Raw genomic sequence first — 16,164 nt, forward strand, 5'->3', positions numbered from 1 at the left:
CTAATGTCATATACTAAAGGGAGATATTGTATTTGCTGTTTATCTCCCATTAGATTGTGAAAATGTAATCAGTGTCGCGAACAGTAAGTGTACGTCGTCGGCCACAAGAATGTGTGTCCGAATGCGAAGTAATATGTACAGAATGTTACTCGGGGGAGGCGGCAGCAAAGGTTGACGAGATTTTGCAAAGGCATTGTGGGTGTTAGACGAGCAGCGGGTGCCAGCCAGGATGTCTTTGCCAGAGCTTTAATGTGCCCAGCCAAATCACCCAGATGGCTAATCTGTTACAAAGATGACCACTGACAAAACACCAGAGTGGAGCAGAACTGGTGGGATTCAGATTCCCCCCTTGGATCTTCTCTGTGTACATTTGGCAGCTTGCGTCCCCTTGTACATGTGTTCACCCCTCCAGCATGTTTATACTGACACTTCCACAATATAAACTGTGCATTGTGTCACATAGTGGATAATATGGTCCTATTTTTATTCACACTTGTTTGATTTTTCAAAAACAGCTACTTGTGTGCCGATGATGATGCATTTTCACTGGCTCGACTTTTTTTGTTGTTGTTCAAGCTTTGGACGTGGTTGGAGGAGCTTCAGAAGGAACTGCTGGATGATGTTTACGCAGAGTCTGTGGAGGCGGTGCAGGATTTGATCAAACGTTTTGGTCAGCAACAGCAGACCACCCTGCAAGCGACTGTCAATGTCATCAAGGAAGGTGAAGACCTCATACAGCAGCTCAGGTGAGCATCACTCTCATAAGCAGCCAGAACAGCAATGTGCAAAAGAGTTTGAGCTCAGGTATTTTTTCTTATTGCTAACAAATTGTTGATTTTATTCTTGAATTGCACTTGACTTAACAATCACTGCGAATCAGCATTATCCAGTGTGAAAATAATCTCCCCTCACACAAAAATGACGTAACGTAACGTTTCCAATGGGAGTCACTGCAGGATCGAATATTGTGTACAATCTATCTGAAATGAATTTTACTGACAGCAATGAAGAGGCAGAATTCTACAACACTATAAACTGCAACAAATACACGGTTGATATAATTTTACAATATGTTAACCATATTTGCTGCATACATTTGTAGTTTGAGTGTAGAATATAATTTTACTGAAAACGAAGGTGAATAACAACCATGTTTGCTGGGAGTTTTTTGGAGGGGCGGGGGAGCACAGATTTATTTTTAAAAATGTATTCAATGAATCTCATTCAGTCAAAAATGGCATTACTGTTAACATAATATTCTGCTGCACAACCTTTTGGAGGCGATAAAAAAAAATCTCTCAATGACTGCACCTGCCTGAAGGGATTTTACCCCCTCACGAGTTAACTGCTCTAGCAGTCCAAGTTTTGATGGGGGATGGATGGACGGTAAGCATATTAAACTAATGCCTATGAACCTAAAATTTTAAAATAATATCCATATCAATGCTAAATGGGGTGCTAATTTCCCCCCTCACTCCCGATATTGAACAATATTCCAACAGTGAATTGAAAAAACAGCACTTTGACACATCTGAAGTTCTTGTCTTCACCGGACTTGTGTTCACAGAGACTCTGCCATCTCCAGCAACAAGACACCCCACAACAGCTCCATGGCACACATCGAGAGTGTGCTGCAGCAGCTGGATGAGGCCCAGGGCCAGATGGAAGAGCTTTTTCAAGAGAGGAAGATCAAACTGGAACTCTTTCTCCAGCTTCGCATCTTTGAGAGGGATGCCATAGATGTAAGGAGCCGTATGACGGAATTTGATTTATTTTCCTTCACCCTCAGCTGCTCGAATACACACAAGAAGAACCAAATAATCAGATGAAAGAAAATATACTATTCTAATGATGCCCTTCTAAAATAATTCCCAAATCCCACCGTGTTATTTTCCATTTCTTATTATCATCATGCCGCTAAACCAACATCTTGCTGTGAGGGACCATTATTTAGCAGTTTGGAGGGTAACTGAGCCTTTAATGTTGCCACTTACTGACAAAAAGTAATTACCGGTAGAATTCACACACCAAAAAACATGTTTGCCTTGTGCTACATTTATGTTACTGTGCATGCATTAATAACAGAGACCACCAGAGTGACTGATTCTTAAAAATATTCCACCCGTGTGACACTCCCTGCACACTAAGATAAGCTAAAAATATGAGATTCTGCCTTGAAAGTGACCGATGCGTTTCCAAGCCGTTGGGTTTAGAGAGTTGGAAAACATTTTGAGTCAATCTTCTAAGATATCCTTTATTTGTCCCACACTGGGGAAATGTGTCATATTGCAAGTTAGGCAAGATGGAGAGGCACTAAGACCTAATTGTAATGTGGCAAGCAACAGAATATAATGAACAGAAAAACTCGCTGACAAAGACTCAGCAAAAAGGTGGGGGTCTTTAAGTAGCATCAGACCAGTTGATGAAACGGATGATTGGCTGACTTTAGTTGGAAGAGTGGTGATACAGTTTCTAACAGTCAGAAAACAAGGCTACAGACACCGCAACACAATCAGACAACGTTAGAAAAATTGAAGGGAGTGTTAACAATGAGAGACTCAACTCAAAGCCCACTAGGAAAACCAGAATACTGATTGTGACCTTATTGTTCAGACCACAAGATAAAATGAATCTCAGCTCGTAGGGCGGTGGCAGTGCTGCAAATCACTCAATCCAAAATCACAAAAGGGATTAATCTATCAAAGATCCAGGTCACGGTGATGGGTGTGGGAGGTATTTAGTTTTCTCCCCACCGCACATACACACAAGGACACTCCCTCCTCCTGCGTCAAATGGGGGTGTGCCTGAAGTGAAGTGAGACATGCGTTTCCTCTTGGAGGTTTCTCTTCAGATGATTCCCGCACACTACTGTGAAAAAAGAGACAAAGGACTTTTATCTCCTCTCTCGATTGGACTTTATAAGCACTAAGATCAAAGGATGATCTTTTTACCCGCTGAGGGGGTTTTACTCAACTGTATGCAGAGAGGGAGGAAGATTGTAGATGATTGTTTGGTAAGTTCCTTCTCGGTTGTCAGGTTAGTGAAATGATCAGTCCAGTACATGAAAGGTACATCTTGAACTTTGTGTGTGAAAAATCAATCTGCTTAAAACCCTGCAGCAATGTCAGAGACGTATCTGTATTTGAGTCTACAGTATTTAGAGATTTGGAAAATATATGATTCAGGGTTTTTTTTTTTGTTAGTTTTTTTGTTATGCGGGTTATTTTAAAAAATAAATAAATCTCAAAGGACATAGGTACCAGCCCGGTCTACGAATTGTGACAGTCCATGATAAATGACGGCCACTGAAATGCATTGTGGGGAAAAATAAAAATTAATAAAAGTGTGTGTGTATGTGTGTGTGTGTGTGTGCGTGTGTGTGTGTGTGTGTGTATACACACATTTCGGTGCACCTTAGAGTGCGGGAAAATACGGTCCCGTTTTCCTTGTGATTTATCAACTCTAGTCTGTAAGTTGGTGGGCTTATAAATTTGCCTCAATTTGCCCATTAGTCGACTGGTTAGCGCGTCAGCCTCACAGTGCAGAAGTGCAGGGTTTGATTCTGGCTCCAGCCTTACGATGTGGTGTTTGCATGTTCACCCCGTGCCTGCGTGGGTTTTCTCCGGGTACTCCGGTTTCCTACCACATTCCAAAAACATGCGTGGCTGGGTAATGGAACACTCTAAATTGTCCATAGGTGTGAGTGTAAACAAGGATGGTTGTTTGTGTATGTGTGCCCTGTGATTGGCTGGCAACCAGTTCAGGCTGTAACCTGCCAACTGCCCGAAGACAATTGGGATAGGCTCCAGCACGCCCCATGACCCATGTGAGGATAAAGTGGATCGGAAAATGGATGGATGGATAGTTTAATCAACTCTTCTAACAGAGGTCACGTTTGACTGTGGTTAGTTAGGTTATAAGATAAGATAAGATATCCTTTATTTGTCCCACAATGGGGAAATTTACAGCCTCCAGCAGCAAGAATGTATGTAGAAAGAAGAAGAGAAAAAAAAAACAACAACAAACATCTTTCAATTAAATACAATATGAACACAAATGGATAAATCGCAGTACTATTTACAATTTACCTTCACATCATTTAATTATTATTATTATTATGATTGTTATAGTTATGAAAAAGTGTCGAAACTGCCGAGCAAACCTTTTGACTTCGTTTGACCAGCGCCCAATTAAAACATGCATCTGCTTGCGGCCAAGAAGTCCATTGTGTCATGAGTCAGTGTGGAGGTTAAGACAAGCACTAACATCTCTGCTTTACAAGCTGTAAATCAGAGTGAGACACTATCCCTCATTATGGCAGATATTTTGTTTTTATTATTCTGTATTATCACATATTGGCGTTATTAGGTTACAGTGGCCGTCTGGCTTGAGGTTTGATGTTTTTCTTCAAAACAGGAGCACTGCTCCAATTGAGGTAGCTCTGTGTGTGGGTGTGGGTGTGCATGCGTGGGTGTCACAGGCAGACTATTTAAAAAGAGTGCTTGTTAAAGTATTTTGTAATAGACGGAAGCTTGGAGCTGCCAATGTGGAGTAAAAATTGAAAAAAATATTTTGACGAGCAAATATGTTCAAACGTACTTGCGAGTATGTATTTAAATATGTTCAAACGTACACCCAAGTCCTGTAAATTTGAAAGTATTTGCCAGTCAAAATATGTTTAGCCCAAATTGGCAGCTCCAAGCTTCTATAATAATGGGAGGCTTTTATCTCAGAATGTAATGTGTGCAGATGTGTACCCTAATTCAAACTGATTGAACACTCTCAATTGTCCCGAGGTACGAGTGATGGCTTGGAAGGTTGTTCGTCTCTCTGTGCCCTGTCATTAGCTGGCAACTGGTTCAGGGTATATACCCCACCTACTGCCCGAAGATGGCTAAGATCGGCTCCACAGCAATGAATTTCCTTTCCTGTTTTCCACCTTAGATCATCTCTGACCTGGAATCATGGAACGAGGAACTGACCCAGCAGATGAGCGATTATGACACTGAGGACCTGACGTTGGCTGAACAGAGGCTTCAGCATCATGCAGACAAGGCACTCACCATGAACAACCTCACCTTTGACGTTATCCATCAAGGCCAGGAGCTGCTCCAGTACGTCACAGAGGTCCAAGCATCAGGTGAGTGAAGAATATAAAAAATATAAATATCCTCAACAGACGCCCTATGCTCTAGTGTCTCACAAATACTATTAGGTCCGTAAATATTTGGACAGTGTCAGACTGATCATGGTCAGGAAGAGTGACCCAATGTACCACTGTTGATATGCGGATTCACTCTAGTGGTACACAAGCGTCACTGGACTAAAAAGTCAAACTGCGCATGATGTTGTATGTAACGTGGCTTAAAAAAAACAAAAAATCCAGTTCAGTACTTTTTTTTTTTTTAATGTTCGCTGTTTGTAACTTTTAACTATGTACCTGTAATACATTAAGCGCAATTCATTTGCGCTTGATCTTTCAGAACTGTTTATTCACCAACATTTTTAGTCACATTTTTATTCAACCTTATGTGCAATACGTTTCAATTAGTCTTTTTTTCATTTTCATATATTGAATAGATGAAAATCTATAATATTCAAACTGTGCATCATACATTACATACTCCAGTGGCTTACAATTATATATACTTTGTAGGAATAAAACCTCTGCCTCGTTTTTCATTTGCCACTGTATTGCCATGCCAGATATAAGCTAAGATAAGATATCCTTTATTCGTCCCGCTGGGGAAATTTACAGCCTCCAGCAGCAAGAATGTATGTAGAAAGAAGAAAGAAGAAAGAGAAAAAAAACAACAAACATCATATGGTGACTATAACTGCAGATGTCACATTTGGTGTGTACATACAGCTGAACCCTTGATTGTCGCAGAATAAATGATCTGTAATCGCCACTTCAGTACGTTGTTTGCCTGCAGATACTTGTTGTTTACTAAGGTCCGTTATGCAATTTGCAACATGCCTAAATGCAGAGCCAGGTTAATGCAAACATTAATGTACCTGTAAAATGTGTGTTTGTTGTGATAGAGTATTTATCAGTCAGTTTTAACCGTGTGTGTCCATTGGTTTATCGTGCAGGCGTGGAGCTGTTATGTGACCGAGATGTCGACATGGCCACACGTGTTCAGGATCTCCTGGAGTTTCTCCACGAGAAGCAGCAGGAGCTGGACCTGGCAGCCGAACAGCACCGCAGGCATTTGGAGCAGTGTGTCCAGTTAAGACACCTGCAGGCTGAGGTCAAACAGGTACATGATTGAAGTTAACCAAAAACAGTCGGCACAGAGGGAATCATTCAAATGTTCCACAGTTTTTGTCTTATTCATTGAATTGAATTAAAAAGGTGGTGGATATTGAGTTCACAACATTTTAATAGCACCTTAGGCCACAGCTTCCAATTATATCACAGCAGCATGGTTCTGTCTCTACATGACATCCACTGATGACTCACCTTACATAAATGCTCTCTCTCTCCCTCTCTCCCTCTCTATTTGTTTCTGATGTAAAGGCAGTGAACATAATAGACACTGAGTACTGCATGGCAAAGGTCAAACAAATATTAAACCAAACTACTTAATTTTATCCCTTCCCCACAGATAGCGAGATGACCCAATGTTTTGTCATTTGTCACGTTCAGTGCTGAAATTATCTGTAGATTTTTGGGATCTTTGTCATGTACTTTTTTCCCCCTGTTTTACAAATGGGGTTTTGGATTGGGTTAATTTGCTGTGGTATGAGAGATTACTCACATGTGACAATCTGCACTCGCAGCACGTGTGCGTACATCTTGTAGGTTACACTCATACATGTGCTGCCTCAGGACATTGAAACAGCAATGGAAACACTGGCCTGATAAAGTAACTGAAAACAGGCATCTTAACCGTGTTGCGTCTTTTTTTTTTCCAGACAAGGTTGAGTCGCAGTTTTGAGCTTTGTCCACACTGCAGGTGTGCATGCTGAGTCATTCAAAGAGAAAGTGCATGCTTTGTTTGTTGTTTTGTTTGTCACGACTCCACCAGCAAAGTATGTATTTCTGGGCAAAACAGTGTGAGGAATATAGGATACACAGTAAAGCAGATGACTAGGTTTAAAAAGAAAACGGTGAATAAAGCCCTTAGGTACACTTGTGCAATATGATAAGGACCTACACACAAGAAGTGTGGCAACAAAGAAGCAACATTGCGATGACTCAATTCCTTACAGTAACTGATTCTGTGCGCCTGATCTTTTAACATCTTGCCACAATTGTGCTACAATATTGCTGGCTTCTCCCAATGTTTTTTTGTGCAAAACATGAGGTGCCGCAAACATGAAGGAAACAATTCATTTGAGATTCCTGGTTGAGTTCGGAAAAGGACCAACTGAGTGTTTCAAATTGTTCCGACAGCCTTACAGGTCTCATGAAATGTTGCAACGGGTCTCCGAATGGCACAAATGCTTCAGGAGTGGCCGAGAGAAGGTGATGGACGAGGAGCCCATATTAGGATGGGATTACATGACTGACAAAAGTGACATCATCATCCAGCTTTTGCGGCGAGATGCTGTGCTGTTGACATGACATGGTTGTGCCTTTCCCCAACTTAATCAGGAATTTCAAATTGATGCTTTCCTCCATGTTTTTGCCAACTCCAGGGGGACGAGAAGCACATTGAGGGCATGGGGAAGCGTGACTGCAGATTATGAATGAATAAGAAGCGTAGAGTGATCGAAAGAAACCATATTGTAGTGGATTAGTGACATAAGCAATTAGACAATTGGTATGTCATGCGCCCAGCTGCCATAGCCTGGTTTCTTTATTGCCGCACTTCATTTATTGTACATAGCACAAAGCAAAATAGATGAAATTGAGACATTTTTATGTATGTATTGTGTTGTCTTTTAGGTGCTGGGTTGGATCCGTAATGGCGAGTCCATGTTGAACGCCGGGCTGATCACGGCCAGTTCATTACAAGAAGCTGAGCAGTTGCAGAAGGAACACGAGCAATTTCAGCATGCGATTGAGGTAAACCAAATATCGCTGAGAGTAATGTGAAGCAGCATGTCAATCTGCTAGAGTCTGGAGTAATAATTTATTGTTAGCAGTCGTGTCAACAACCCTGTATCCGAATTTCTCTCGAACCTTGGGATTGTCTGGCAACCAGTTCAGGGGTAACCTTTTGCCCAGAGTCAGCTGGGATAGGCTCCAAGCGTGCCCGCGACCCTCATGAGGATAAGCGGATTAGAAAATGGATGGATGGAAGATTTTTTCATGTTTTTTTTTTTCAGGATTCCCCCTCCCATCCCCTTTTTCACCGGGGAGGGAGGGATTGTTTTGTCTGGTTTTTTGGTTGGAAAACATTGTTTTTTGTTTGTTTGTTTTGAGAATTTTGAGTTTGTAAAACGAAAGATGATGGCTGCAGTTTTTTCTTGATGAGTCCTTTTAATATTGCCCAAGTTCGTGTAGTTCTACTTCAGAATCTTCGTTGCTACCTTTCACTTTCACTTTTTTGATTCTCCAAGCCATGTCATGCCAACATGCCAACTCTTTCTCACAGGTCATCACAAGAAATGGTATGATGAATGAATAATTTGTCGGCAAGCCTCTTTCTTTCCCCAGTTAGTGTTGTGTTAAAGAGTCACTGGCTAAAATAGTTCAATTGTTCAATATCCACATAAACACTGAGTTTTTTTTACACATTAATTAAATGTGAAGTTTGTTTAACATTTATGTGCAATATATTTGATTTGAATCATTATTTAAGCACAGTGTTAATGTTCGATTGATAATGTAAGTTTTAGGAATACAACCTCGCTGCTGTTTTTGATCAACGCTTAGGCTACTATGCTCCTGTAATGTAATGTTGGCCATGATGGTGGTACTTGAAGAACTAAGTATTTATTTTCGGTGGTAATTGGTGTAAAAGTTTGACAACCACTGACTTGAACAATTTGTGTACCATGACTCAAATGATGTTTTTGCTCATCCCTCCTATAGAAAACCCATCAGAGTGCACTACAGGTGCAGCAGAAGGCAGAGGGTCTACTTCAGGCTAACCACTACGACATGGACATGATCCGAGACTGTGCAGAGAAGGTACCCCCAGGCCCCACACTGTCACTTTTTGATAGACAAACATTTCAAAATGCGAGCTGACAGCATGCTAACATGTGTGCATTTACTGTGAAGGTGGCAGACCACTGGCAGCAGCTGATGCTGAAGATGGAAGACAGACTCAAGCTGGTTAATGCTTCTGTGGCCTTCTATAAGACCTCTGAACAGGTGAGTTTGTGCGTTACTCGGTTTGTGCAAGGGATGCCGGATGCCATCGTATGTGCATATTTATTTCAAGCTTATTTTCTGTGTGCGGTGGCAGCAGAAGCCTTGGACTGCAGAGTCACATTTATGGGGATTTGTGTGTCGCATGATTATCTCAGGTATGCAGTGTGTTGGAAAGCCTGGAGCAGGAGTACAAGCGAGAAGAGGATTGGTGTGGTGGTGCTGATAAACTGGGCCCCAACAGCGAGTCAGATCATGTCACCCCCATGGTCAGCAAACATCTGGAGCAGAAAGAGGCTTTTCTCAAGGTGAGAAGTCTCTGTCATGAAAAAATGAAAGAAAATGTTGCTAACACATGCAATTGCTCATACAATAGTTAAGATTCACCACGAGTTGTAATGGAAAATGTACTCAGTCAGTCCCTTGTCTCTGCGGCTACTTTCTGTACAGGCCTGCACACTGGCTAGACGCAATGCGGATGTCTTCCTGAAGTATCTCCACAGGAACAGTGTTAACATGCCTGGAATGTTGTCACATGTCAAAGCGCCGGAGACGCAGGTTAAAAGTAAGTGGATGAATAAGCCTAAGCATCTTGAAATGAAAAAAAAAAACATATGTGTGTGTGTGTGTGTGTATATACTGTATGTATGTATGTATGTGTATATATATATATATATATCACTGCACTGAAACCTGTGAACAAATGTTTTCATGGTCATTTTCAAAGACCACCCATTGTGGTGAAAATAAACCATTACAGGAGACACAAACACTGAATGTTGAAGTGAGGTTTTTACATGGTTAATGGTCAAATTATAAGGGCGAAAAATTTAGACAATCAACCTTTCTCCCTCGTTTTATTTTTCATGTTTTCAATAATGATTTAACCAACAAACCGTTTGAATTCCTATGTTGCTGTTTAATTCACGCAAAACGTTGTGTTTGTGTTTTTTTCATGAGACATCTTGAATGAGTTGCTGCAGCGAGAGAACAGGGTGCTACACTTCTGGACCATGAGGAAGCGGAGGCTAGATCAGTGCCAGCAATATGTGGTGTTTGAACGCAGCGCCAAGCAGGTGTGCTTTTGTACATTCGTGTTCTGAATGTGTGTGAGTACACAAATCACATTTTACACTCTTAGTAATGGAAAAGAAACCGAGGTAGCATGATGTCATTCCCCACTGAATTTATAAAATAGTCATGTTTAAATTCATTTAAATAAAAAGTATTGTTCAATTGTTCTTTCTGAAATAAAAGTGTTAATTACCCAATGTCAGCAGAGAGTGAGTATATCGTCTTAAAATTCATCATTCATCTGCTCCTTTGGTGTGCAATAAGCCATGAATATGAATATGAAATTGTTCTCTTGTCTAAAATGTGTGAAATGACATCAACTAGGAAAACACCCACACACCCACACACACACACTCGCACGCACACATTTTTTTTTTAAATAAAGCAAAAAGATTAATTCATATATTTTCGATTCTACCTTTTAGACTGATGAATCAATACGTTGACCATTTGGAGAGGACGTCCGTCCTCCATTTGTTTTGAGTGCAAATTTTGTTTTTCTCAGTAAAAATGTGTCTTATCCAGGAAGTGGTGTAAACCGACAGACATTCGTAACAATGACAGTCTTAAAGAAAGCTATGATTACATGGTTCAAAAACCTCACAATCTAAGATTATTCCAGACAAGGGCGAGAGAGCTGTGTCTCCCACAAAGCCCTTATTTTGCTCACCTCAGGCATTACTGAACATGTAAATACGGCCAGAGTTTGCATTATTATGTCTTCTTACCGCTCACAGCTAACGTTGGCCCGTAGGCCGGCTACACCTTGACCTGGTTGCCTGACATTGGCAGGCTTTCCATGTTGTTACATTAAAATGAATTTGTGTGGAAGAGAAAGGTTCCCTCTTGTGGTTTTTGGTGAACACTACAGGCATACCACAACATGGTCAGAGGGAACAGTTGGTGCCGCTGCAATTACATATCCAGTAATACTGACTTGTTGAGCAGTCCACAATAAAAATAAGTCTGACAAAAGGTTACCAATGTCTGTTTCATATGCTGAAGAAAATGTGGATTGAGAAAATGAAAAGGTGTGTCAAATTGATGTAACGGGAATTCCTTTCGTGTAACAGTACTAAACGGGGGTCCTGTGTTTCCACAGGCCTTGGAGTGGATCCACGACACTGGCGAGTTTTACCTATCCACGCACACATCCACTGGCTCCAGCATTCACCACACGCAGGAGCTTTTGAAAGAGCATGAAGACTTCCAGATCACAGCAAAGGTGTAAATTTGTGTCTTTGCTTTTGAACCACTTTTTTTCAAAGGTCAGGAGCGAGTGACTCTTGTAATTCGTTTTTTTCTTTGAATATGTTCTGTTTATTTAGTTAAGATGCATGTCAGAACTGCCCTGCATTCAAATGGGAGGCCCGTTCTCTATGTCACATGTTTCCATTTTAGGTATCACCGGTTTTATGTTGTGAATAAGCTTATGTGCCAATCACTGATTCCCAACTCTCCCCTTTTCTCGCCCCTGTGTGTTATCTACCTTTCCCTCCCTCAATGTGCTGCTATTGACAGCAAACCAAAGAGCGTGTAAAGCTGTTGATCCAGCTGGCCGATGGTTTTTGTGACAAGGGCCACGCCCATGCCCTGGAGATAAAGAAATGGGTGTCCTCTGTGGACAAGCGCTACAGGGATTTTTCTCTCCGTATGGACAAATACAGGACTTGCCTGGAATCGGCGCTCGGCATTTCTTCCGACTCCAACAAGGCAGTGAGTGTTCACCAATAATGATATCAACAGAAAAAAAAATCTCATACATAAAGGCCTTGTTTTGATGAGTTTTGTTTTGTTTTTTGTGTTTTGGGGAGGGTGTTTGGTTTTTTTTTTTTTTATGTGGCCACAAGAGATGTTGGATGTCTGGTAAAAAAAAGTAGGATTGAGGCCTTTAGCCTTCCTTAGAGAGATCATTTTATTGTGTTTGTTTTTCATAATATTCACACATTTTGTGGTCATCGCCGATTTACAAAATGTAGCCTTAATTAACCTTATTGACTTCAATTCCAACTATATGTATTGTTCCAGTATATTTTAATAAGCTGGTGTGAAAAGAAGGCAAATGCACTGCAAATATTGACGGGGGGGGGGGGGGGGGGGGGGGGGGGAGTGGTGAAACGCTACCATGGCCATTGTGCAGAAATAATACCGACAGTCTATTTGTTTTCAGAGTAAAGAGCTACAACTGGACATCATCCCAGCTAGCGCTCCGGGTTTAGAGGTCAAGTTGAGAGATGCTGCTCATGAACTCAATGAGGAAAAGAGGAAGTCCGCAAGGAGGAAAGAGTGAGTGACACATACCCATGGCATATCATTTCCTGATGATGAACAAAACTACTTGAACATTTTCAAATAAATTCCATTGTGTTTGTGTTTTTAGGTTTATAATGGCTGAGCTGATCCAAACAGAGAAAGCCTATGTCAGAGACCTGCGTGAGTGCATGGATGTAAGTCACAAACTAATTAGGCAACTTCAATTCGATGCAAACGACATAGTAGGTGATTTATTTAATTCAGAATTTAACATTTCCATGTACAGTACCAACTATGTGATTTGACAACAGCATCTCTCATTGTCATGGGGACCCTGAATCACCCTAATTGGTCGTCGAGAATGCTGGTGACATCTCACTTGTTGTGTTCATTCTGGTCCAATTGCGTGCAGGTTTTGATGGTGGGTTTACAAACGTTGACATGATCAGACTATAATAATAATAATAATAATACATTTTATTTGTGGGCGCCTTTCTAGAAACTCAAGGACACCTTACAACAAGCAGTTAAAATCACGAGTACAATGTTAAAAAACTACATCAAATAAGATAAGAAAAAATACAACAAAATAAATAAATAAAACAATGGCTTTATGGTCTGAGTGAATAGGCTTGTCGAAACAGATGTGTTTTGAGGCGGGATTTGAAATGTGTTAATGAGGCTGTATTACGAAGGTCAGCGGGGAGTGAGTTCCATAGCTGGGGAGCAGAGCGACTGAAGGCTCTATTTCCCATGGTGACGAGGCGAGCAGGGGGGACAGAGAGGAGGACAGAGGAGGAGGAACGAAGAGAGCGGACAGGCGTAGGAATATGGATGAGGTCAGATAGGTATGGAGGGGCTAGGTCATGAATGGATTTGAATGTGAGTAGCAGGATTTTATATTGAATGCGGTGTAAAATGGGAAGCCAGTGGAGATGTTGGAGGACAGGTGTAATATGGTTTATGTATGGCGTGAGTGTGATAATGCGGGCGGCTGAATTTTGGACCAGCTGAAGCTTATGGAGGGTTTTTTGAGGGAGACCAAACAGAAGGGAATTACAGTAATCGAGTCGCGAGGTGACGAGGGTGTGTACAAGTATAGCAGTGGACTGAGGAGTGAGAGAAGAGCGGAGCCGGTGGATGTTTCGAAGATGATAATATGCAGAACGAGTGATGTGGTTGATATGTGAGGTGAAGGAGAGGGTGCTATCAAGGATGACACCCAGACTCTTGACCTGAGGGGAGGGGGAGATGGAAGAGCTTTCGAAGGTAATGGAGAAATTGTTTATTTTGTTTAGATTGGATTTAGTGCCAATAAGGAGGAATTCAGTTTTATTGCTATTCAGTTTGAGGAAATTTGAGGTGAACCAAGATTTTAATTCCTGCAGGCAGTTGGTTAGGGAGGATGGTGGAAGTATGGTATTAGGTTTGGTAGAGATGTAGAGCTGGGTGTCATCCGCGTAGCAATGAAAATGAATGTGATGTTTACTGAAGATATTACCCACGGGAAGAAGATAGATTAGAAATAGCAATGGGCCAAGGACAGAGCCCTGAGGAACACCTGAAGTGAGGGGAAAGGGGTGAGATCTAAAACTATTTCGTCTGTCAATCATCAAGCTATTTAACATTACAGTATTTATTCTTCCACACACTGTACTATGTGGATTGAAAGCTAATTATAATTTCATGACTGTAGGCGGTGACCTGGAAAAAAAACGGCTGAGGACAAAAAGAGTTGAATCTGAAATACATGGGACAGACACACTCATTGATCATTTTTGCATTAATTGCATGAAGGCAAATTCGTCTTGGCCTCAACTTATGCTCACATTATAAACACAACAGGCTATACGGTTGTGCCGATTGCAAGTCTGGCGTGAGGGGCGGAGTAAATCTGCGCAGAGGTGGACTAGACTAAGTTTTAGTATTTTTGCAGAGTTTTGCACCATTGTGGGTGTGAACACAACCAACTTGTTTCTTTACCAATCGTAAAGGCTCCTTTCAATCCCTTTAAATAACGTTTACGAGAGGCGCGTTGATATTATTCGACATGGTTGGAAACAATGAAGAAGGATCTGTAAGTAGACCTCTACAGATATAGATAGGCGTGGTTCCAGCAAGGGTAAAGTGCGCGTAGCACAACTGCCAGTTGTGCTACGCGCATGTCAAAGGAAACACCGTGGGTACCCCAGAACGCCCAACGTGGCGCAGACAGATGAACTAAATCCCCAAACAAGCGATTCAAGGCTTGCTTTGCCAGCGTTTGCAGTGGAGTACAGCTGCGCTGTCTTAAGAGGTGGTAACATACAAAGCAGTGGTGAATAGGTTTTATGGTTTATGTTTTTTACCAGAGGTAATAAATATAATTCCGTTAATTTGCATTACTAAAGACTATGTCCAGTGATGGGGTCAAATGGGCCAAATAGATAACTACCTGTACATGTATGTAGGTCATTGGTCGCATACACAACCATTTTTCTCTTTAGCTCAAGTAATCTATTGCATGTTTAAGATCTTTTACAATATGCATTGCTTTTATTGCTGTGAGATAAATGTTAATAAGATAAATTCTAACATACAGACTTATCTATGGGAAATGAGCAGTGGTGTGGAGGAGATTCCTCCGGGCATCGTCAACAAGGAGCACATCATCTTTGGGAACATGCAAGACCTCTTCGAGTTCCATCACAAGTCAGTTGAGCAGTGATATTTGACTTTTCGTGTTCTGCACACACATACATTTGAGTGTCAGATATACTACTATACTGTATGTAATATTGTATTGTCTTTCTGAGCAACTTTACTTGATCATCTAAAGTAGGAACGATTGACTCGTAAGAAATCCAACATCATTCTAGAACCTTTGTGTCTGGTTCCACACAGCATCTTCTTGAAAGAGTTGGAGAAATATGAGCAGCTTCCAGAGGATGTTGGTCATTGTTTCGTTACCTGGGTAAGTTGGGATTTTTCACAACAGCAACAAACTGTAAAAAACAAAATGACACAAAGGCTGCTGTTTGATAATACATATAACTTTAATTATGTGTATTAAACTAAATCCAGTCGTTAATGGTTTTCTGCTATTGTGATTTTTGCTGGCAAAATGTTTTAAAAAAAAGATGTCTTACATCCTCGTTTTGAAGGGACATAAAGAGCTTATTGTTTGAACACTCGCCTTGGTACATTTTATGGGCAGCACAATGTGCCATTTATATGGCGAGAAACACACGCATTTATTTATTTAGTATTTTTTAAACTTTTTTTTTTTTGCAAGTGTTAATCAAGGTAGGCGTGCGCCAACTACACCGCTACGTGCACTTCCTTCTTATTTACCCTTAAATCAAAAACTTCTCAAGCCCAACTGGTTTCGACTGCAATTATCTTGTAAACAAAATTTAAAAAAGAAATTGTAAAAGTATGTTTTTGATCCCACTCAGGCTGACAAATTTCAGATGTACGTGAACTACTGTAAAAACAAACCCGACTCCACACAGCTCATCTTGGAGCACGCTGGCCCATATTTTGATGTAAGTAACTGCTTCTAGTATAGAAATCAGAATTGTGCA

The 16,164-nt window shown here is 41.0% G+C and overlaps 1 protein-coding gene across 2 annotated transcripts in view; it reads left to right on the top strand.

Moving 5' to 3' along the window:
• triob (trio Rho guanine nucleotide exchange factor b) overlaps positions 1 to 16,164 on the top strand; it is a 97,838-nt gene that overhangs the window by 48,819 nt on the left and 32,855 nt on the right. For both annotated transcript variants that reach the window (XM_052066399.1, XM_052066398.1), the window contains exons 14-30: positions 577 to 746; positions 1,568 to 1,742; positions 4,945 to 5,140; positions 6,097 to 6,263; positions 7,898 to 8,017; positions 8,990 to 9,088; positions 9,182 to 9,274; positions 9,430 to 9,579; positions 9,722 to 9,836; positions 10,232 to 10,347; positions 11,448 to 11,570; positions 11,867 to 12,061; positions 12,516 to 12,631; positions 12,726 to 12,792; positions 15,180 to 15,289; positions 15,482 to 15,551; positions 16,036 to 16,125. In XM_052066399.1, coding sequence (XP_051922359.1) covers positions 577 to 746; positions 1,568 to 1,742; positions 4,945 to 5,140; positions 6,097 to 6,263; positions 7,898 to 8,017; positions 8,990 to 9,088; positions 9,182 to 9,274; positions 9,430 to 9,579; positions 9,722 to 9,836; positions 10,232 to 10,347; positions 11,448 to 11,570; positions 11,867 to 12,061; positions 12,516 to 12,631; positions 12,726 to 12,792; positions 15,180 to 15,289; positions 15,482 to 15,551; positions 16,036 to 16,125 — 2,172 coding nt within the window. The remainder of the gene's footprint in view (positions 1 to 576; positions 747 to 1,567; positions 1,743 to 4,944; positions 5,141 to 6,096; positions 6,264 to 7,897; positions 8,018 to 8,989; positions 9,089 to 9,181; positions 9,275 to 9,429; positions 9,580 to 9,721; positions 9,837 to 10,231; positions 10,348 to 11,447; positions 11,571 to 11,866; positions 12,062 to 12,515; positions 12,632 to 12,725; positions 12,793 to 15,179; positions 15,290 to 15,481; positions 15,552 to 16,035; positions 16,126 to 16,164) is intronic.

This window comes from Hippocampus zosterae, chromosome 5 (genome assembly GCF_025434085.1).
Source record: "Hippocampus zosterae strain Florida chromosome 5, ASM2543408v3, whole genome shotgun sequence".
In the NCBI taxonomy this organism is placed as follows: domain Eukaryota; kingdom Metazoa; phylum Chordata; class Actinopteri; order Syngnathiformes; family Syngnathidae; genus Hippocampus; species Hippocampus zosterae.